This window comes from Petaurus breviceps, unplaced genomic scaffold (assembly GCF_028583685.1).
Source record: "Petaurus breviceps papuanus isolate PSGF00001 unplaced genomic scaffold, PetGlider_PUasm1.0 90451, whole genome shotgun sequence".
NCBI lineage: Eukaryota > Metazoa > Chordata > Mammalia > Diprotodontia > Petauridae > Petaurus > Petaurus breviceps.
Window position 1 is genome coordinate 1,915,140 of NW_027187258.1, and position 23,657 is coordinate 1,938,796.

Consider the following 23,657-nt stretch of genomic DNA (forward strand, 5'->3'; position numbering starts at 1 on the left):
AAAGGGTGAATTCACCACCAATGAAGAGGAAATCAAAACAATAATTAGAAACTATTTTGCCCAACTATATGTCAATAAAATTGACAAACTTAGTGAAATGGATGAATATTTGCAAAAATATAAATTGCCCAGATTAACACAAGAGGAAGCAAAATACTTAAGTAAGTCCATCTCAGAAAAAGAAATTGAACAAGTCATCAATGAACTCCCTAGGAAAAAAATCTCCAGGGCCAGATAGATTTACAAGTGAATTCTAGCAAACATTTAAGGAAGAATTAACTCCAATATAATACAGACTATTTGGGAAAACTGGAGGAATCCAACCAAATTCTTTTTATGATACAAATATGGTACTGATGCCTAAACTGGGAAGAGTCAAAACTGAGAAAGAAAATTGTAGACCAATTTCCCTAATGAATATAGATGCAAAACTTTTAAATAAAATATTAGCAAAAGATTACAGCAACTTATCACGAGAATAATACACTTTGATAAGGTAAGGATTTATACCAGGAATGCAGGGTTTGTTCAGTATTAGGAAACTATCAGCATAATTGATCATATCAACAACAAAACTAAAAGAAACCATATGATTCTCTGAATAGATGCAGAAAAAGCTTTTGACAAAATACAACACCCATTCCTATTAAAAACACTAGAGAGCACAGGAATAAATGGAGCCTTCCTTAAAATGATAAATAGTATCTACCTAAAACTATCAGCAAGCATTATATGTAATGGGAATAAGCTACAAGCATTTCCAATAAGATGGGTGTGTGTTTGTGTGTGTCCATTATTGCCACTGTTATTCAATTTGGTACTAGAAACGTTAGCTTTAGCAATAAGAGAAGAAAAAAAAATGGAAGGAATTAGAACAGGCAAAGAAGAAACTAAGTCATTACTCTTTGTAGATGATATGATGATATACTTAGAGAATCCTAGAGAATCAAGTAAAAAAACTACTTGAAATAATAAACTATTTTAGCAAAGTTGCAAGATACAAAATAAACACAAATCATCAGCATTTTTTTGTATTACTAACAAAGCCCAACAGCAAGAAATAGAAAGAGAAATTCCATTTAAAATTACTGAAGACTTTATAAAATATTTGGGAGTCTACCTGACAAAATAAACCCAGGACCTATATGAACACAATTACAAAACATGTTTCACACTAATAAAGTCAGATCTGAATAATTGGAAAAACATCAGTTGCTTGTGGGTAGGCTGAGCTAATATAATAAAAATGGCAATTCTACCTAATTGAATTTATTCAGTGCCATACCAGTCAAACTACCAAAAAAATTATTTCATAGAGCTAGAAAAAATAACAAAATTCATCTGGAAGAACAAAATGTCCACAATATCAAGGGAATTAATGAAAAGAAATGCTAGGGAAGGTGGCCTAGCTATGCCAGATTTTAATCTGTATTATAAAGCAGCAATCATCAAAACTACTTGGTACTGGCTAAGGAATAGAGGAGTGGATCAATGGAATAGGCTAGGTACACAAGACACAGCAGTCAATGACTATAGTAATCTACTGTTTGATAAACCCAAAGACCCCAGCTTTTGGGATAAGAATTCACTATTTGACAAAAACTTCTAGAAAAACTGGAAAACAGTACAGCAGAAACTGGGCATAAACCAACATCTGACACTGTATACCAAGATAAAGTCCAAATGGGTACATGATTTATATCCAAATCTAATATAGCTATATCTAAATTAGGGGAGCAAGGAATAGTTTATCTTCAGATTTATGGAGAATGGAGAAATTTATGACCAAACAAGAGATAGAGAACATTATGAAACGCAAAATGGATAATTTTGATTACTTTAAATTGAAAAGGTTTTGCACAAACAAAGCCAATGCAACCAAGATTAGGAAGGAAGCAGAAAACTAGGAAAGAATTTTTACAACCAGTATCTCTGATAAAGGCCTTCTAAAATATATAGAGAACTGAGTCAAAATTTGTAAGAATACAAGCCATTCCCCAACTGACAAATGGTCAAAGGATATGAACAAGTAGTTTTTAGAGGAATAAATTAAAGCTATCTATAGTCATATGAAAAAATGCTCTAAATCACTCTTAGAGAGACGCAAATCAAAACAACTCTGAGGTACCGCATCACACCTATCAGACTGGCTAAGATGACAAAATAGGAAAATGATAAACGTTGGAGAAGATGTGGGAAAGTTGGAACACTAATTCATCACTGGTGGAGCTGTGAGGTGATTCAACCATTCTGGAGAGCAATCTGGAACTATGCCCAAAGGGCTATAAAAATGTGCATACCCTTTGACCCTGTAATACCCCTTCTAGGGCTGTATCCCAAAAAGATCATACAAATGAGAAAAGGACCCACATGTACAAAAATATTTATAGCGGCTCTCTTTGTGGTGGCCAAGAACTAGAAACTGAGGGGATGCCCACCAATTGGGGAATGGCTGAACAAGTTGTGGTATATGAATGTAATGGAATACTATTGTGCTATAAGAAATGACGAACAGGTAGACTTCAGAAAAACCTGGAAAGACTTATATGAACTGATGCTGAGTGAAGTGAGCACAAGCAGGAGAACATTGTACACAGTAACAGCCACAGTGTGCAATGACTGACTTTGACAGACAGCTCTTCTCAGCAATACAAGGTCCTAAAGTAATTCCAAAAAACTCATGATAGAAAATGCTATCCATATCCAGTGAAAGAACTATGGAGTCCGAATGAAAATGGAAGCAGATTTTCTTTTTTTGTTTTGTTTTATTCTTTTCTTTCTCATGGTTCCTCCCATTCTTTCTAATTCTTCTATACAACATGACTAATGTGAAAACATGTTTAATAGGAATATATATGTAGAGCCTATATCTGACTGCATGCTGTCTTGGGGAGGGGGGATGGGGGGAGGAGAAGGGGAGAAAAGTTAAAACTTATGGAAGTTAATGTTGAAAACTAAAAGCAAATAAACATAAAAAAACATCATATTTGTTTAAAATGAAAAACATATATAAATTCTTCCATTTTGGTTAAAATAATCATGTTTGCTGCTGAACTCCCCCCCAAACCCCCAAAAGATGAGCTGAATAAATATTTCTGTGTCTGTTGGTTCATGGTAAGCGCTCACCTCTGGAATCCACTTGCTGACCTGGAGAACTGACCTCCCAATTGGACCTTCCAGGTATCTGCTTCAATTAGCTTTGGGAAAGACAAGAGCCAAGCTCTCCGTTTTTTTTCTGGTACAACTAAGAAGTGAAACTTTTAAAAAGTGGCCTAACTCCTGGCCTAAAAACGTATCAGGGAGCAGACAGTCCCTGTCTCAGAATGAAACCTTGTACCTGAATTGTGGTGCCACCTACTAAGGTTCTATCGAGCAGCTCCCCCTCATTATCTTTAAGCTCCTCAGCACCGTCCCTCCATTCTCTTCTCCTCCCATTTAGTCTGATAAAGATTCTTGTCTTTCTGGGACAAGACCAAGCAGAGAGAGCACACGAGTGAGATGAACTACACAGCAATACCTGAGACAGTGAAAGATGTGACTCCGGGCAAGTCCTAGACCTGAAGCTAGTCGCTCTCTGGCCTCTCTTCCCAAGGAGCAGAGGGGACAGAAGCAACTACCAGGTCCTGTTGGATACCACAGCAACACTACAAATGAAGACCATTTCAACAAAATCCATTACAGTCTCCCATCTGGGCTGAGCTAGAAAAAATAACATTAATCTGGAGAATCAAAAGATTAAGAATCTCAAGGGAAATAATGAATAAAAAAAGGTAGCAAGGAAAGGGGCCCACCAATAACAGATCTCAAACTATCTTAAAAAGCAGTAAGCATAAAATCTGCTCCAGATTTTAAAATGGAGAGGTAAATTAGAACAGGTCAGACACATAAGCTACAGAAGCAAATTAACATAGCAGCAGAGTGTTCAATGAGCCCCCAAACTGCAGCTACTGAGCTAAGGGGTCATTATTGAACAAAAATTTGTGGGAAAACTTTGGGAAAGGAGTTTGGCAGAAATCAGTTTCATACCAATTTCTCACACCATATACCAAGAAAAGCTACAAATGGAAACATGATTTAGATTATAAAAGGTCACATAGCAAACAAATTTTAAAAGTAGGGAAACTTTTCATAATTATGGAACTGGAAAGAATTCATGACCAAGCAAAGTGACTGGTAGAGATAATCTAAGAAAATGGATAATTTTGAATACATAAAATTGAAAAGGTTTTAAAAAAAAAAAACCCCTCAAAATCAATGTAGTTGTAATTAAAAGAAAAACAGTGAACTGGGGGGAAAGTTTCTCTGATAAAGGTTTGACATCCAAAATATGTAAAGAACTGATTTAAATATATAGTAACAGCTGTTTTCTAATTGATAGTCAAATGATATGATCGGGTAGGTCACAAATGAAAATAAATGAAGCTATCAACAGTCATATGAAGAAACTTCTCCAAATCACTAAAAACAAGAGAAACAGAGATCCAAATCACTGAGGTTCCACTTCCTACCCATCAGATTTGCAAAGATGACAAAAAAGGAAAATAACAATTGTTGGAGGAGCTGTGGGAAGTAAAGCAAGTTGGTTGGAACAATATTCAGAGAGTCATTGAATTATTGAGACCTTGTGAGCCAGGAAAACCTCTACTGCGCCTAGATGTTAAAGAAAACATCGATCCGTATGCATGTGCGTATGTTGAACTATTTGTTGTAGCAAAGAAATGGAAGCGAAAGGGTGCCAGCTGCCTGGGGGAATGGCCCAGCAAGGACACATATATAAACGCAATGGCATTTTATCAGGTCATTAGAAATAATGAAAGGGGTGGTTTCAGGGAAGACTTGTATGAACTGAAGCAGAATGAGGTGAGCAGAGCCAGGAGAACTATTTCTACAGTAACAATTCTGAAAGACCCGAGTCATCTGATGAGGAAGTGTGCTATCCATCTCCTGAAGAAGAGATGATCCCAAGGTCCACACTGACATATACTTGTAACTGACTGTTCCCTTTTTATCATGATATAGCGAAAGTAAATTAACTCACATTTCCAAATCTCTGAGGTCCAACCCAAGTAATGTTAACAAACACCTTCTCCCTTATAGGTGCCAGAGTTAAGAAGATAAAATCAAAATAGTCCCTGCCCTCAAGAAGCTTACATTTTGCTGCAAGGGTTCTTAACTAAGAGTATAGGGAATTAAAAACAAATCTGATCGTAGTATATGAATAGAATGCGTTTCCTTTGTCTTCTGTGTTTTTTAAACATTATGTCTTTAACCCCATGATTCTGAGAAGACACAAACAAGATGAAGAAGCCATGCACTGGGGAGCAGTAACAAAGGCAGCCATTTGTGGACATGGGTAAGAGGGGTAGTGATGGAGGTTTTTGCTTGACTATGCACATTTGTTTATGAAGGTTTTGTTTTTTTTCTGGGGCAGGGGAAGGTGCAGTGGAATGGAAAAAGTGAAGAGGAACAGGGTTTAGCAATAATATCATCCAAAAAAAGGAAAGAAAATAAAGCAGCATTTTTAAAATGCATAGAAGGAGCAGAAAAAAAGTTCAGAAGGAAACTTGATGAATAGAATGGCTTTGAGAGTAACCGAGAGAATTTGTTGTCTAATGGAAAAGAAAAGCAAGTTGTGTGACAAAGATTTGGAGCTGCTCACCCTCATCACAGGATTTACTTTGTATATGGAAATGCTCACTTTTGTTTTGGATTGAATTAAAAATTGTTTTAAAGCATTTCTCCAGTGGAACGGGGGAAAAAACCAACCAAACCAAGTCATGCCTGGAAGACCTATGGCTGGACAAGCAGGCAACGTGGCCCAATGGCTAGAGTGCTAGACTTAGAGGGTTCACATCCGTCCTCAAGCATGTCACTTAAGGTCTGTGTGCCTTGACTTCTTCAGCTGTAAAAAGGGAACAGAAGTAAGAGCAGCTCCCCACCTTCTGGGACTATCCTGAGGATCACATGAGCATGTATGTAACCTACAGCAGTGAGAACTAGCTGAATGGAAGCCTCTGGAAGGCAGAGGCTGTTGGAGGTTTTTGCCTAAATCCTCAGCACTTAGTACAAAGACATGAAGTAGTAGATGCTTAATAAATATCTGTTCAATAAATGACTCGTCCAGGGTCAAAGTGCCAAAGGTCTGATTTGAAACCCAGAGTTCCTGACTCTAAACTCATGCCTCTTGAAGGAAGGCAAGAGAGGGCATGAGATTCAAGAACTCTGGCCTATCAGTCACGGTGGAGGTAGTGGGATGTGGTGGGCAAGGCCTGCCAGCACCCTGGCTTCAGTTTACTCCTCCTCTGTGAAGTGAAAGGGTCAAATCAGGCGATTTCCAAGGTCCCTGTGCCAGCTCTAACACAGTGATCCTGAATGTCAAAATTAGCCAAACCTCTGTGCCCCCTCCCAGCCCTACAACAGAAGCCCCCTAAAACCCCAAGGAGTTACCCTCAGACAAAGGTCCCTTGCTCCAGGGAATGAGAATAGAACAGAAATGACAATTCTGTCAGTTTTTCAGGTTCAGAACAGCTTGTCCTACTTAACAAGCAGGTGGGCCCATCCATGTTGCCATAGCCAGCTTCACAGCAAGGCAGCCTAACTTCTCTCTTCGTGTATTTCTATGTTTTAGGACCTCTGCAATCAAGTGCAGAGTCAGACCAAAAGAAATGTCCTCAGTCTCCAGTAGACTGAAAATCTGGCAAAGGGCCCTAGAAAGTAGGATTGCAGGGACCTGGAGAGAGCTCTTTGGGTCCAGAGTGGAAATCATCACAAAGGAACACTTCAAGAATTCCTCTCTAGATAAAGGGAACTCTAGCTCAAGAATGCTGCTAGCTTTTTCTATGGCACTAACTATTATGGCATCCTACTGGGCTAACTTCAGGGACTACCAGCCAAGCCCCTAGACTCATCCTTTGGCCTGGCAAACACAAGCGAAAGGTAAAAAGAAGGCTCTGAAAAGCTGGCACTGCTGAAGTGCTTGTGATCTATTCAAAATGGATTCCTTACCTGTGATCTATTCAAAAGTGCTTGTGATCTATTTAAAATGGATTCCTTACCTGTGATCTATTCAAAAGTGCTTGTGATCTATTCAAAATGGATTCCTTACCTGTGATCTATTCAAAAGTGCTTGTGATCTATTTAAAATGGATTCCTTACCTGTGATCTATTCAAAAGTGCTTGTGATCTATTTAAAATGGATTCCTTACTTGACTCCAAAAGAACCTCTGTGAGCCATTAAGATCCTTTGCTTTGGAAGGGATGTGAATGCAGGCAGGAAGGTGGATGAGCTCTATTTCCAGAGACAGAAATCTGTATGACAGGCAAACTGGGGTGGGGAACCGAATCCAAATGGTATCAAATGGCCGCTCTTAAGGACTTAGGGGGTCACATGTGGCCTCCAGGTCACAGGGAGTTGCAGGGATTCATGCTGGGACTGAGGAGTAAACTGGGTTGAAGCTCACTGAACAGCTGTGAATTTCAAGCACCAAAAATTCCCTCTAGGTCAGAGTAACAATTGCCTTCATTGTGGGATAAACCCAAAGTTTAATCCAAGGCAATACTAAATCCTGGCAGAGTAGAAATGCCTTTGAGGGAGCAGAGCCCCAAGTGACAAAGGCCCTCCCTCCAGGTCTTCACTGGCTCAACAAGCAGGGGGGGGGGGAGGACTGGCATGTGGGCCTTGCCCTCCTGATTCAATATGTGCACAGTCAAGACAAACTTGGTGGGTCAAGACCAGTGATTTCATCAATACAGGGAAGTCCCAGAGAGGAAATTCCTTCCCCCAATGCAGATTAGCAACTTTCTCCAAACTCAGTCTCTGACTGAGCTATGACTGACCACCTGCCCAGGGCCATACAGTCAGTTTGGGGCCTTCAATGCAGTTTTCCTGAAGCCAGCCCTTTGGCTACTGTACCAAGCTGAAAGGAAAGACATGAAAAGGGCTGGGCTGTTTCTAAAGTGGTACCTCTTCCAAGGCCCAAGCTCCTCAAGCACAGAAGGGAAGGCTCCCTGCTCTCCTTCAAGTGTCCACTGCCCCCTTCTGATTCTTCAACCTGGCAACAAGGGCGGAGTCACAAAGTTCGATTCCACAACTATGGAAGGCGCTATTAGGCCAGGAGCTGAAGCCCCAGAGGAGAATAGCTAATGCCCTGGGCTGGGGGGGAGCTTTCCTGATGCAACCGCGGTGGAGCCGGGGCTTGAAGGGAGTTAAGAGGGCCAGGCACAGGGGACCAGGCTGCTTGGCCTGGTGTGTGAAGGGCAGTCACTTGAAGGAAGCCTAGAAAGGCAGGAGGGGACAATGGGAGGTCTCCACTGACAGCATGTGAAATGGCTTGACTTCTCTCAGGAAGTATATTCTGAGTGGGGACATGTTTGGGCATCTGGAAGGAAGTGGCTGCTGGAGTAAAGTTATCAAATAGCTTTGTAGTGAAGGAGGAGAGGCACTGTGGAGAGTCTTGGTTGTCAGGCTGAGGAGTTTGTCTTTTATACTGAAGGCAATAGGGAGTCAGTGAAAGTTCTTCCTTCAGTGGGGGGGTGGGGTAAGATCTGGTCACCACTGTGCCTTAGCAAGGTTACTTTGACATCTTATGGAGGCTGGACTGAGAAGGAAGAGATGGAAGGTCAATGAAGGGGCTATTGAAATGGGCCAGGTGAGAGGTGAGGGACCTAAACTTGGCCAGCCACAGTGTGAGCGCACAGAAGGGGCTGCCCACAAAAGACAACGTGGGCATGCAGGCCAAGACATCTGGATCTCCAGCCAGGAATCAAAAAGGACCCGGAGGCCCCAATACCTGGGGACCAAGGACACAGAAATGGGCAACTTTCAAGAAAGGAAGCTCAACTAAGGTTCAAGGCTGTGACTTGCTTAAGGCCAAGGAGATGTTAAGCACAGAGCCCTCAATCAGCACCGAGGAAAGCCAAGTCAGATGAACAAATGCCCCTTCTCTTTCATAGACAGATGACCAGGAGGCACCTAAAACATCCACCTTACTGTGCCTTACTGTGGATACCGGAAATGCAAGCCACAAAGAAAAGAAAACAAAGCAAGCCAGACTTCCTTCCATACTCTGAAAGCAAGCAAACAAATCCTCAGTCTCCTCAGCCTGTCCAGGACACACTAGGCAAGCTCACTGGGGCCCCAGTGGTAGACTTCCTGCCGGACACTTCTCCCATGACTCTCTCTTCTCCCCTTCTCTTTTTCTCTCTCCCTTATCCCCTTGTCTCCCTCCCTTTCCTTTATTCCCCCTTCATTCTCTCCCTCTCCCTTCCCTCCTTGTGTCTTTCCTTTCCCTCTTTTTCTCTCTCCCCTCTTTTCTTCTCTCCCTCTCTTCCTATTCCCTCCTTCCCTTCCTTTTTCTTCTTTTTCTGTCTCCCTCCCTCCCTAATCTCTGTCTCTCCCCTCCCCCTCCTTTCTGCCACTTGTTGGTATCAGACTACAAGTACCTTCACAGTACTTCCAAGGAAGTCCCTTCCTTTACAGCTCCCACCAGGACCAAGGCAGAGACTATGCCCAATAAAAGAGGCACAGTGCATTCTGGTCCTGTTCCATCTAGTAAGGAGCTTTTCCTAATGGAAGAAGATATCCCACAAATGTCCTTCTTCTATCCCCAAGCGAATTTGGGATAGGGAGGACAGCGGAGGGGCCCCCCCTTCATCCCTCCCACCTCTTTTACTGGGCTTCCTTGTCTTTCAATCTCCAAAGAGACCATGGCCTTACATTCTCCACCTCACACAGGGTTCCTTAAGTTTGTTTGCGTCATAGTGCCCTCTGGCACCCTCCTAGAACCTACAGATCCCTTCTCAGAATAATGTTTTTAAATAAGTAAAGGAAATTCTAAATTTCAGTTAGAGCTTAATGAAAATAAAGATGCATTTTTTTCCAATACAAGTTCATGCCCACCCCTCCCCAATATACCCCTGAATCCATGGACCCCAGGTTAAGAACCTCTGATCTAACATAAAGGGGGGGGGGAGGAAGGGAGAAGCTACCACTCCTAAGTGCATAGCAGCCCTGAGCACCAGTTCTCCAAGCCTGATCCTTTCTGGTCATCCCACCCCCACCCACCTGGACTTTACATCCCAGTTCAGAGTGCTAGTCATAAATGAGTGTTTCCTGGTTTACTTAAGTGACCAGTTTCTGGCTTGCTTAGGAATTCTGAGTTGTGAATTTTCCAGAAAATCTCCATAGTTGTAAAAAACTCAACCTGGAGAAAACTACAAAACCAAAAGCAAGGCATCCCTAAGAGAAGGCCATTCTCTTTTAGCTAAGACTCCCCACAGTTAGAACAAGAATTCCAGTAGAAAAGAAGGAGGAGAGCCCTCCAGGTAGCTTTGAGCAGCACAAGCCCTGTGTCAAAGTCAGAGTTCTGCAGGGCCCTGTTCAGACATCAGGGGGTTAGAACATCGCCGTGGCCCCCTGAGCACTTAGGTCCTAGCCCCCATCATTGCCCTTCTTACCGCTAAACACAACCCAGTCCTCTTCCTTCCTCGTTACTCCCTCTCAGCCCTTGCTTTAACCATCAATGCCACAGGCTGAGGAGGGGTAGAGAAGGCAGCGCTTTGGCCCAAAGGAGCCCCAGGTACTAAAGGCACTATATCTATATCTATTCTTCAACTTGACTTACCTTTAAGGAAGAGGAAATACATAAATGTTTTAGAAGGGTCATTGTTTTGTGCTTCCTTTTGTGGAAACTTCTTTTTCTGTTGTTTTGGGTTTGGTTTTTTTATCCTTTCACATATATGGTGTATATATGGGCAGCTACCATCTTTTATCCTAAATGTCAGATCTGGAGGGAAGCTTACATACAAGCTTATGTGTCTCTGGGTTCAAGTCCCTAGGGAGCAGAATGCACACTAGATTAAGGTGGGAGTCCCAGACAAATGATCCATACCCACCAAATAGTTGCCTGACCTTCGACAAGCCTGTTTTTCTCTCTCAGTCTCTGTTTCCTCAATTGTAAAGTGAGGGGAAAACAAATCAAATGTTTAAACAATACAGAAAATGAAGGTGTTGGGTTCCCAGAGCCTTTTAAGCTCCAACATTCTGTGATATTCCCTGGGCCTTAGCTTCCTGCTGTGCAAAATAAGGGGCCTGAACTGGATGGCCAATGGCCCTCTGACCTCAAAATCTCCTGACACTATAAACCTGTGACCTCTGGGACATTGCAAGTAGTCACTGAAGCTGTTTGGAGGGCAGCAGAGTTCAATGGACCATGGAGCACATGGCTTTAGAAAAGTCCTTTCTGGACCTCAGTTTCCTCATGGACTCATTTCTAAGATTGTTCCTGCTCAGATATGCCACCTAAGAAACCACCACAATGGGCCAAAGATACAGCGCGGCTGGCAGTTCTGCCAAGAGATCATCTTTGTATCCATTTCCTTATCAAACACCCACAATCCTCGGCTTTTACAAAATCTGTGAAAGGATTAACAAAAATCCTTGATTAAAAAAAATAAATTGTATCCACGAAAAAATAATTCTGCAGGAATTGCTTGTGTGTGTGTGTTGGGGGAGAGTCAGTCCCTTGGGGCTATAGTCCAAGGCCTGGAGAAAGAGGATTTTTTTTTCATGTTGGGGCCCCAGGGGAGGCATCAAAGAAAAGGAAAAAATGTGCAGGCAGCTGCCCTTAAGAAGAGAAGAAGTAAACCCTCAGGGGCAAAGAAGCCTGGTGGAGCACAGAGGAATGTGACCTACCTGAAGTCAGCGCCTCAACAGCCAAGAGAATGTCAGAAGTCTGCTCAGCAAGCAGTGAAGCCTGCTGGAATCTCGCAGTCTGGACCCCTGGCTCCAGCTCCCATGAAAGCCTGCAGGTCGGCACTGCCAGGGAGATTGCCCTGAACAAATAGCTATTAGGTGCCACGAAGTGGAAAGCCCAGCACTGGGGGGAGCAAAGATGAAAGCCCCACCCAGCCTTGTGCCACCTGCGGAAAGGACTTACAATGGGGGTGGGGGGGATTGACAAAACAAGAACCAGGAAGGAGATAAATAAGTGCCCAAGGAGAGGGACAAAGGAGTGAAAAAGCCAAAGCAGGGGCTTCCATAGTCTAGCTGTGTCCTTAAGGACCTCCCAGAGTGAAACAGACTGGGGAGGACGGGAGAGCCTGTTGGAAGACAAGGAAGCAGGAAAAGGCAGCCCAAGGGCTATTCAGGGAACAGAGGGAGCTGGAGCAGAAGGTACATGGAGGAAGGAAAAGCAAGCTTACACAAGGAAGGCTAGGGCTCAGCAAATGGAGGCAGGTAGGGCTTCAGAGGCCACCCCGCAAAAAGCTCTCCCCTTAATGTTGAGGAACTTGGTATTAGGGGAAGGGACTTGGCCAAGGTCACATGGCCAGTAAGTAGCCAAAATTTCAGACCACCTCCTGTGCCTCTGGGTCAGCACTAGAGCCAGAAGCCTGGCCCGCTCCCAGGGAGGTAGTCGAGAGCCATGGGCAAGGGCTAAGGAGTGGAATGCCATGATCAGAGGTGTGTGCTAAGAAGAGGAATTTGGTCACATGTAGAGATTGGGCTAGAGTATGAGAAGTGCAACGCTCCAGTAGCTGTGGCCCAAGATGCTTTCTAGCTCAGGCCTCATCCCATTCCTTACTGGCTGAGGCTTCATCTGAGGCAGATTGGCATTATTCGGTGGGTCTTTCCTCTTGAGAGGGTGAAATCTTTGCTACTTTTCCTGACATCTGTGGCTCCCAAACTACCTTCACTGCTCCACATACTAATGGGGGACTGGCAGTCAATGGTCTTCAGGTGGTATCCAGGCCTTCAGGTTATTAATGAAATGCTTGGCTGGGTCACCCCTCCTCCCAGGAGCCTCTGCTTCTTCCTCTGGAAAGAAGCCCAATGGTGGACCCCCCCCCCCCCAACAGTCTGGCTCTTACTTTCTGCATCCCAACCACTTAAAGGGAAGGGCAATGAAGGCCTAATCCAGGATGGAGAGGAAAGACCCAACCGGAGAGAGAATGCACAGTATTTCCCTTGGGAGAGGCAGCCCGGGAGTGCATGGCCCACCGCTACCCAGCTGCCCACCACCAGGGGCAGACCTTTGGCCCTGCTGCTGCTAGGAGCCCGTCGGCAGAGGGAAAATGGGAAAACTAGCCGGTGTCCCCCAACAGACACATCCCCCGGGAGCCACAGAAAGCATTTCCGTGGCAGAAGCGCGGGTCTTGAAAGGTGAGCAAGGTCAGAGGCCGGTCTCCGCCCCCGAACCCCTGCCCCAGCCAGGTGCCCCCCAGCTGGCAGCCAGAAAGCCCCGGGTTGGGCGTCGCGGGCCGGCGGGAAGGGAAGCGGCTGCTCGGACTCTGCCTTGCCAGTGCCAGTCCCCGGACCCGGGCAAGTCTTCCAAGCAGCAGCTTAGGAAGAGCCCAGGGAATCCCTTCCGCCTTTGGGGAGGGTCCAGGGGCAGGCCCCAGACCTCCCGGCAGCCTGCCCAAGGTTAGACGCGGCGCACGAGCTGGGGAGGGGGGTGGCCAGGCGGCTGCGGCTGCCCCCTCTCCAGCGGAGCCCTAGGCTGGGCAAGCGAGGCATGAGCGCGGGGGTGGGGGGGGAGAAGGGGGCCCGGGGAGCGGCAAGCCGGGCTTCGGCGCTGGGGACCAAAGCGGCTCCTCTCCCTCCCCCGGGGCCGGGCAGCGGCGGAAGCGGTGGGTGGGGACGCGCGGCGGGGAAACTGAGGTCCAGGTCTCGGCCCACCCCACGCGCCACCCCAGCTCACCTGGCGAGGGACCGAGGGTCTCGAGCTGGGGCAGCCCTCCCTCTCTCCGTCTGTCCCGCGCGGGAGGCCGGGGACACAAAGCGGGGAGCGCGGGAGGGGGAGGAGTTGAGGAAGGAGGGGCCGCCGGCCGCAGCGCCTGGGGGCGGGGCCGGGACTGCGCCCGAGGCCGCCCCGCCCTGCGCCAATCGGCGCCCGCGGGCCCGCCCCCCCCCCCCCCTCCGCCCCGAGGTGAGCCTCTAGGGCACCTGGGCCTTGGGCGGGGCCTCGGCCCGGCTCCCTGGGTTCATTTGCATAAGCAGCCCCACCCCCGGGGGAAGCACAAAGAGAGCTCGAGAGGCCGCAGAGTCCCGTAAATCGTAAACCCCGTGGAGAGGAGCCCTTTCCCGTCCTGCCCCCGGCATCTCCTACCCCGGCTCGCCGGGGGCCCGGCCAAGGCGTCCCGGCCAGTGGCCTCGGGTCTCCTACCTTCGGGTCTGTATTGGGCCACAATGGTGACTGACTGTCCGGCCCGCTTCAGGGCCGCTGCGGCCTGCTCATGAGTGGCATTTCTTAGGTTCACGCCATTCACCTGCCCGGAAAGAACACGCATGAACTGCCCCGCCCTCTGGCACCGGTCCCGAGGTCAGGGAAGAGGAGGAAGGTGCCCCCCCCCAAGATGGCCCTCCCTAGTGGCCAGGTTCCCCCTGTGGGCTGCAGACGGGGCCCTCCTCCCCCTGGGGGCACTGGTCCTTGTACAGAGCCCATCCCCAGGGCCCAGAGAGCCCTTCCTGGACAACAGTCCCATCGTCCCTTGGCCACTTACGGAAAGAATGCGGTCTCCTCGGCGCAGCTCTCCACTCAGGTCAGCTGGGCCTCCGGCCAGGATGAAGGACACAAAGATGCCCTCTCCGTCTTCTCCACCTACAATGTTGAAGCCCAGGCCCGTGGAGCCCTTGTGCAAAACAATCTTCCGGGGCTCTCTGGTGGGAAAGAACATAGGGATCAGCCTGAGGTGGCCCGAGCCCTGGCCCCGGGTGTTCATCCACCTGCACCGTGCCCGAAAGCCGTGGGCCCCCAGGCTCAGTGATATTCAGAGACGTTCTGTCGAGCTGAAGCCCCGCCCGGCACCCCCAGATTTGTCGGGGCGGACTGAACGAGATGATTTCGGAGCTTGTCTGCAGCCCCACGGCATGAGCTCGCTCCGCTTGGGGTTAACCCAACACTGTCTTTGTCTTAGGCGCGGGGCCAGAGAAAGAAGGTGTCTCGATGGCTCCGGGAAGTTCCTATCCGGCCCGGGACCCCCAGAAACACTAACGGCTTTGGGAAGCTCTACGCAAAAGGGCCGCCCAGGCCCGAGTGCTGTCTGCCCAGGAAGGTCGCCTCGAGCTCTGGAAGCTGCTGAGGCCCTCCCTGCTCCTCCCTTGCCTCCAGGGCCCAAGAAGTCCAAGGGTCGGAGGCTGGCCTCAGGGAGGGAGGGGGAAGGGCCCTGGGGGGCAGGGGGGGGCAGCGGCTTAGGCCTGGGCACCCCCCCCAGGAGGCTCCCCGCCGGCGTTCAGCGGGGATGATCGAAGCAGGAGGCCCCTCCGACTTTCGAAGCCAGCCCCCTCCTACTGTTCCTCCATTTCTTCCTGTTCTTTATCTTCCTCCTCCTCCTCCTCCTCCTCCTCCTCCTCATCTGCTGCAGCAGCCTCTCTTCTTGGTCAATGTCGTCGTCGTCGTAGTAATCTGCGTGGCCCTCGAGCTCCTCAGCATCCCCGTCGTGCTGGCCCTGGGGCTCTTCTTCCTCTTCCTCCTCCTCCTCCTCTTCCTCCTCCGGCCCTTCCCCCTCCTCCTGAGGCTGCTGCTCTTCCTCTTCCTCCTCCTCTTCCTCCTCCTTGTTGTCGCCTTCTTCTTCGGCCTTCCAGCCGGGCCGCCAAGGCTGGGCCTCCGAGAGGCTCCACGCGGACTCTCGAGCCCCCGATGCCACGGCTTTGGCCGCCGCCTTCCGCGGAGGCATCAGTCCTCTACGCGCAGCCCGACTAGAGCTGCCTGAGCTAGGGCCTCCCCTCACTCTTCGCCCCCGGGCGGCCCCTGGCCCGCCTCACGGGGAGCTATGGCTGGACGTGGCGGAAAAGGCGCCTGGAACTGGCCCTTGGCGCCCCACTGCCACCTTGTGGCCTGGAGGGGAGAGGGCAGAGAGCAGAAGGCGGGAGCCCACAGCTGGAGCTCGAGGCTCCACCCACCAGCTACACATGGAGGGGAGGGGAGAAATTACCACAGAACTCTAGGGGCAAGGCCATCTTGACATTACATGGAAGGGGGCCTTCGAGTGACCATGGAACATGAGGCCTTGCCTGCCACCTCAGCATTCAAGACGGGGACCAAAAGACCTGTAAGACCTAATCCTAACATTCAAGGGCTTTAAGGTTTTGGAATTGCCCAGTCACCCCTGACTTTAACTTTCTGGGTCAAGGAGCAGAGCCTAAGGGTCCTCTCCCCACTGCTGAGTCCCCCTCCCTATTCCACCTGTGCAAAATCACCTCTTTTAAGTTAAATGGCTACTCTTACACTTTCTCCTTGAAGAGTGGGACAGGGAACCATCAGGAAGGTGAAGAGAGAACAGGTCACCGGGTTCTAGAGTTATCAGGGCTTAAAGGGACCCCTGAGGCCAACTAATTCAACACCTGATTTAGCAGAAGAGACACTTGCCCAAAGCCACAGTTACCAAGGGGGAACAGGGCAGCACTGGGCCTTCCTCCAAAATCTAACACTCTAGTAAGAGAGAAAAAGGGAAAGGGAGAGGGAAGAGAGTAGCAGGAGAAGAAAAAGAAAGAGAAGAGAGAAAGGAGGGAGAGGAAGGAAAGGGGGGAAAGGGAGGGAGAAGCATGACTTTGAGCCCAAGCACCAGAGAGATAAAAGGGCTGGGCCTGGGGTCAGAGGGCTAAGGGACTGGGGCAGCAAAGGAAGAAAATGGGAAGAGGAGAAACAGGAGTGAAAGACAAGGGGAGGAAGGGACAAGGGCCAACCTGAACTGCGTCTTCACTCTGCAAACAAGAAACCCAGTGGATGGCTGCCCCCACTGGACCCTGGCACCCCAGCCTCTGAGGGTAGGATGAGTCCCTGAGGCTCTTACCTGGTGAAGTCCTCATCGCCCAACATGTGCCGAGGAATGGGGGAGTAACGGGCTGGGGGGACCTGGGGAGGAGCAGGATAGCTGACCTTGCTCTCCACGGTCCCTAGATAGCCCAGGCTGGAGTTATGGCTTATGTGGTTGTCAGCCAAGGCAGAGAAAGCTAGAGTACGGGAAGGGAGAGAAGAGTCAGGCTCTGCCTTCCCCCCAAGTCCTCTCCAGCACCTCCCTCTGCCCTCAGCCTCCATACCCCACCCAAAGCCCAGGATCTTGCCAAGCCCTGACCTACTGATCTCCTCAAATTGCAGCCAAACTGTAGGCTCCAAAGAAAGGGAAACACCTCAATAGGAGGCTGAGGCCTAGCAGCTACAGGCCAAGGCTGAGGGCCAGGTGGGTACGTACTGCTGGCGTAGTCAGGTGGAGCGTACATGTCGTTGAGGTGCACACTGCCTGGTTTGGCCACCTTCAGATACACCATATCAGATGTGTTTTTCAGGGATGCCACAGCTTCCTCATGCCGAACATCCTGAAGGTTGGTATTGTTCACCTGGGTGGGTACAGGGAACACGGCTGGTATAGCAGGGGTGGGGGGAGCCTGGCCTCCTCTGGGCAGGGGGGCCGAGGAAGTATGAAGAGAGAAAAATGGACTTGTGCAGCTATGGCTTGGCTCCTCTTGTTTTCATGGAGCTGGTGAATGGGTATGGATCAGCTCCCATGTAGTGGGTCTGGAGAGGGAATACCCCTGGTATCCAGCCATTGAGTGTGGCTTCTGAGCTTAGGAGCCAGGGCATTAGGGACTCTGTGGCCTCTGAGGTTCCTCCTAGCTCAAAATCTACTAAGATCCTGTGACCAAACTAAAAGTCTGGGCTAAAATCATAACGCCAACACCAGTGTGGCAGACAGCTGAACCCACCCCTGCCATGGGATTCTTGGCTGGGGGGAGTTTCCCTCATTAAAGCAATAGCCCGGCCCCCACCCTGAGTCTTGGAGAGGGGAGGAAGGGTCTCACCGCCAGCAGCCGGTCCCCAATCTGCAGCCGTCCATCCTTCTGGGCAGCACCTCCCTCGATGATTTTTGTGATGTAAATACTATTGTCTCCAGGGATGTGCTGGTTCCCTATACCACCTGCGATGCTGAAACCCAGGCCTGGAGCAAGGGATCAGGGCCAGGGGAGACAGCGAGTGGGGGACAGGGTGGGGGAAGAGGCAGACACTTTAGTTCTCCAGGCAACTCCAGGCCACCCATCACCCATCAGCACCAGGTGAGGGAAACCAGAGTCTCCTCCAGGTGGTGAGTTTGGGGGCGGGGAGGAGCCTTAACCCAGCCCAGCCCATGGGGTGGCAACGCACCTTTGGGCCCCTTGAGCAGGTTGACCTCCACCACCGTCTCAGGTGGTGGCTGCCTCCTTCGGACCACCAGGCGCACGACAGGGCCTGCCTCCTTGAGGGCTTCCACAGCCCGGCTGTGGACAACCTCAGAGACGTCCACTTCGTTCACCCTCAGCACGCAGTCGTTCACCCTGCACAGTGCCCCATGGAATGCTTCATCATCACCCGCCCACTGATACAGCACTTTCTGGCCTACCAATCACCAGGCTTCACCATAGGCAGGTCTTAGTGTCCCATTTATAGCTGAGGAAAGGCTCTGGACAAGTCAGTGCAGTCACTGAGGGCCGTGCTCCCTCCCTGCCTCCTCATCTCCAAACATCCCATCCCCTCCTTCTCCCCAGCTCACCCTAGCCTCCCATCCATGGCAGCTGCCCCTCCTGGGATGATCTTGGTAATGAAGATACCAGGGTCCTCTGGGATATGGGGGTTGTCGATTCCACCTGCAATGCTGAAGCCCAGGCCGGAGTTCCCCTGTAGGGGTTAGGAAAAGAGAACCCAGGCTGCTCAAGGAGGAGGTGAAGAAAAGGTTTCCTGAGTGTTCCCTTCCCTCCTTCCTCACAGTGCTGGGGTCAGATGCACAGCTGCCTGAGGAGCTTGGGCTATCCACATCCGCAGCAGGTAGACCTAGATCTATAGACACTGCAAACATTTCTGCTCCCTGCCCTCAACCAGTGGGCTATGTCTGGGAGCTTTCTAAGAGGGCAGATTGGGCCCATGGTAGGAGGTGACTCCAGGGGCATCCAACCTGTCCCTCTCACTTAGAAGTGAGATTCCTGGCCCCAAGGCCAAGAAGCAAGAGGGCCCCTGGGTCCTCGTTGGGGGAGGGCCAGGAAGAGAAGTCACTCTAAAGTTCTAATTGCTGAGGAGCCTCAGTTTCCCCATCCTCACCTGGTAGGCCTGCTGCAGCCCTTTCATCAGTAACCTCAAGCAGGGACATGGCCTAAACCCCCTTTCCTCTCAAGGGTTGGCTTTCCCCTACTAGGTCTTGGCTGCTGCTTCCTAACTGCAGACTTACCCGCTCCAGCACAATCTCCTCATATTTGAAAATCCCATCACTTCCATTTACCTGGGGAGAGACACAGACAGTTCCTCAAGTGCCTTCCTATTCCTCCATCTTCCCACACACCCATCATCCTGCCTTCCCCAACCTCCCACCTGCCCTCCCCTCCCCAGAACAGAAGAGCTTAAATCCAGTCCTGGAAGGGCCTCTTGTGAAAGATGGGACTGATTAGCAACTTAATCCACTCTGCCCTCTTACCCCAGCAGGTGGGTGCATTCATACACAGACACACACATGCTTCACATACATGTGTGCACGCACAAACACATGTGCACACACATACATACACAACTCACACATGCAAACACAAGTGCACACATTCACACATACACACACAGAGTCTCCCACCCCTCTCAGGGGCACGGCTAGTTTAGGAGCACACTTGGAGAGAGCAGTCCCCTCAGCTTGGAATGGAGAAGCACACTCACCGACAGACTGGGTTCCAGGGTCTCTGCATTCACCAAAATGGGTGCGGAGCTGGCCTGCAGGCGGACAGAGCAGGGCAGGAGAACCGAATGAGCCCTCTAGCCTCGGCTTTCCCTTGGCCTTTTCTCCCCCAGCCAGCTGTCCCCTGACCCACCAAGGTGACAGCGTGTAGCAAACATTGTTCCCCACCACACCTATCCATGGAATCCTTTCAGGAGACTAGCCCCCAGCCTCACTGCCCCCAACGTCAGAGGTGCAGGCCCCCAATCCAATCCTGCTCCGGCCCATTCCCCAAGCTCTGGACCGCTTCTCTGCAGCCAAGACACTTAGCACTGCTTCCTAGAAAGGGCGAGGGCACAAAGGACGATAGAACAGGATTCCCACTCCCACACGACCACATCGCACGACTATTAATGAGACTCAAGCATCTTTCAGGGGAGAGCAGCCCAAAGAACAAAAACCCAACTTGTCATCTGCGAGATGGCCGGCCAGCCACTCAGACACCCCACAGAGCGGGATCGCACACATGGCCACTTCTCCTACGAGAACACCTCCTGGATAGACAGACAGTCGGCTCCCCACCCCCGCCAGTGCCAGCTCTTGCCCGCCCCCGTACCTCCTCCCAGGTCCTTTTTCCCTTTTTGCCTTTTTCCCCAGGTCCTAACAACCTCACACTTCTGATCAGTTGAAGAAGCCCCACACGCCCTGAAGCAGCGGGCTGGAGAGGAGGACGGGAGGGAGGACAGTGCTCCCCCTCCCTCGCACTGGGGCCTAACTGCCTCCCCCGCACCCTGATTTCACTCTGTTCTGCCTCAGGGGAGATTGAAAGGGGCTCTTCTCGAGCTCAGCCAGAGAAGTGGGGGTTGTAGAAAAGTGCCTCCTTCTAGCTTCTCCATACCCAACCTTTTCGCTTCCTAACTGCCCACCATCAGGGCACAGACTCATTTATCCAGAGAAAGAGGAACACATGTAGCCATACACAGAGGCAGACAGACACACACGTAGCCTAAGCACATGTGTGCTGACATTCCAACCCTCCCAAGTCTCGGGTCACATGTGACAGGTGAACCTGGTACTGTCCATCCCCCCATTTCTCATGGCAACTGAGCTTTAGGCCAAATGTGTGGCTAGGGGGTGGCTGGGGGGGGGGGAGGAGTTCAAATCTACCCCTACCCCCCCATCCCTGCCCAAATGCTCAGAGGCAGGTTCAAGCTTCCTTCCCTAGCCCACGCCAGCTTCCAGGCAGGGCATGGCATGGAGAGGAGGGGCAGAAGGGTAATGGGACTCAGAGGGTTAAGTGAGGAGGATGAAGGGCCAAAGGCAGGAAGAGAGGAGGCTGGAGGCTAGGAAACAAGACAGTTGGCCAAGCTGGCTAGCTTGCCTTCCTCACTGAGTTTCTACCCCTTGTGGAGAACAGAGGGGCCCCCCAAGGAATGGCCATCAGCTTAGGGAGCCATTGGCCAGCACCCCACCCTACCCAGAAGTCCCCCCCTCACTTCTTCCTGAGGGTTTTGGCCCGGGAGCTGTCAGCAGAGATGGACACCCACCCCCTTCCTCCCGCCATGCGTGGCATGGCAGGGCCCTGGTTCTGTCGGCCCAGACTCCATTTTGCTGCCTCACACACATGCTCCTTCCATTTTCTGAGCTGGCAGCTAGGCTAGGAGTAGAAGCCGGGGTTGTGCCCAGAACCCGGGGAGCTGGCAAGCGGTATCAAGTCAGGGATAGAGGGAGACACTCCTCCAATCCATCTGGAAGCCTCACAGGGAGCACCATGGCACCACACTGGGGCATCTTCCTAGCCCTCTGCCTTAGGCTAGGCACCATGCCTACAGTGTTCCCAAGGAGCAAGTTTGCCCCAATTGTCCCCCCACCATTGCCCTTGTCCTTCCCCCACCCCCTACTTCAGAGACTGAGCCGCTGTTCCGGAGACAAAGGAGACAGTAAGGAGGCCCACCGGAACATCTTGGACAATAGAATCTACCCATCTGACACCTCTGTGGGTCTAGGCAACAGGGCATTCCTACTGAGCAATCTGGCCCCCCAAGCCCTAAAGTGGTTACTCCTGTCCCTCCCCTGTCCATCAAACTGTTCACAGCAGGCAGATACCACACACACACACACACACACACACACAGAACCACATGCTAGCAGACATACATTTAGACATAAGAACCCATACAAGCACATCATGCAGAAAGACACCCACACATCTACACACACACACACACACACACACACACACACACACAAAGAGATCTGTGCAGAGATAGCTCACAGGCATCTAGATATAGAGACATGAACATATAGGCACATGGACATCTATATAATCCCCTTTCTCCCACACATACACACACATGATTTCACTCACATACATAGAAAAACCCACAATCCTTCTTGTCCCCTAGAAACATGTCCCCCACACAGTCCCCCCCCCCAACATACATATACATAGAGGAAAAATTGAATGCCAAAACTCAGGGAAATATGCCCCCACAGTTGTCCTCACACATGGGTCCCCTGATATCCTCCCTAAATGTTTCTCTCTCTCTCTCTCTCTCTCTCTCTCCCTTTTCCCCAGATGCATTGATATTTTCTCTGCATCTTCAGAGCCTGGGCCCCAGTCCCCTCACGCTGCCATCTTCAGTACTCCAACCCCACAATTCCCAGAACTCCCCCATCCCCTGGTCCTTACCTGCTCATACCATTCGCGGTTGGTGCAAGTGCACTCAGGCCACCAGCCGGGGCTGCTGCCATTGAGCTTGGGGGTGCTTTTGCCTGGTCCGGGTTTCGGGGTCACAGGCCCCACATCCCGGCCCGTGGGGATGAGTTTGGCTTTGGTCCGAGGGGTGGGGGCAGTGCCTGCCTGGGAGGGCAGGGTCTGGGAGCTGTAGCCCCCGTACCCTCCACTGCTCCCATTGCCACCCCCTCCCCCATAGGGGTCGGCCACCTGCCAGTCCCCGTAGCCAGGTGGTTCAAGGCGTCTGAGAGCGGCCAGGCGAGTCACCTCATAGCACTCCGGACACTTGCAGCAATGGTGGTGCTTGTGCATGGCACTTGCCCCTGCTGCGCGGCCCCCCCAGCCTCCGGCCACTTCCACCCCACTGGGCTCCCGGGCACAATCACAGGGCTCTGGCCAGGCAGGAGGGGGAACCCGGGGGGGAGCTCGGGCTGAGCGGGGCCTGGGGCCGGGTGGACGTCCCGGGGCTTCTGCCCCAACGCTGCCCCGACCCCACGGCTCCCCCTCCAGCACTGGTGGCTCCGTGTCGCCCGTGGTGGCTCCTGGGCCCAGGCCCAGAGGTAGCTAGGGGGAGGGACCAGGGGGAAGGGAAGCCTGGCTACTGAGAGGACCGCGCCTGCTCTGGTCCACAGGATGGAGCCGAGTGGAGTCCAGAGCATCTCTCCCTGGCTCCCAGAGCAGTTGCTCTCAGCCAATCAGCATTCAGATCCAGGCAGAGGCAGCAGCAGCAGCAGCAAGAATGCTAAACAGCAGCTCCTTAAAGGGACAGAGGCAGGCGCCACTACCCTGGCCCCCTCCCTGCACAGGATCTCTCTCCCCCCTTGCTCCCCTGGCCCAGCCCTGGAATCTCAGGAGGGAGCCCACTTGGAAGAAGGACCAGGCATTGAAGCCTATCCCATAACTGCTCTGGTCCCAGTATCTAACCCTTTGTACCCCCCCCCCCATTTCCATCGCCAGGATCTTTGCCCACTATTCTTTAGGATAGAGACATGGGGAGAAGCTTGCCGAGTCCATAGATTGTGGGTGGGGGAGATGAGGACCCAGGCCATGAGGAGATGTGGAGGGACATGAAGACCCAGGCATGAAGAGATGGGGGGGGAGATGAGGACCCAAGGCATGAAGAGATGGGGGGAGATGAGGATCCAGGCTATGAAGAGATGGCAGAGGGGAGATGAGGACCCAGGCCATGAGGAGATGGGGAGGGACATGAAGACCCAGGCATGAAGAGATGGGGGGAGATGAGGACCTAGGACATGAGGAG

General features: G+C 50.6%; 1 protein-coding gene across 5 annotated transcripts in view; it reads right to left on the minus strand.

Moving 5' to 3' along the window:
• Positions 1-23,054, minus strand: part of DLG3 (discs large MAGUK scaffold protein 3) — a 63,046-nt gene extending 39,992 nt beyond the window's left edge. For 4 of the 5 annotated variants that reach the window (XM_069062437.1, XM_069062436.1, XM_069062435.1 and 1 more), the window contains exons 1-10: positions 22,352-23,054; positions 19,662-19,715; positions 19,189-19,239; positions 18,520-18,644; positions 18,135-18,304; positions 17,795-17,931; positions 17,188-17,332; positions 16,789-16,948; positions 14,500-14,656; positions 14,163-14,265 (exon numbers count right to left, since the gene is read on the minus strand). In XM_069062437.1, the coding sequence (XP_068918538.1) occupies positions 14,163-14,265; positions 14,500-14,656; positions 16,789-16,948; positions 17,188-17,332; positions 17,795-17,931; positions 18,135-18,304; positions 18,520-18,644; positions 19,189-19,239; positions 19,662-19,715; positions 22,352-22,708 (1,459 nt within the window). In that variant the 5' untranslated portion in view covers positions 22,709-23,054. Of the gene's footprint in view, positions 1-13,697; positions 13,823-14,162; positions 14,266-14,499; positions 14,657-16,788; positions 16,949-17,187; positions 17,333-17,794; positions 17,932-18,134; positions 18,305-18,519; positions 18,645-19,188; positions 19,240-19,661; positions 19,716-22,351 lie in introns of those variants that run through there. The other variant, XM_069062438.1, reaches the window with a different exon arrangement.
• Between the last annotated feature and the right edge of the window lie 603 nt (positions 23,055-23,657).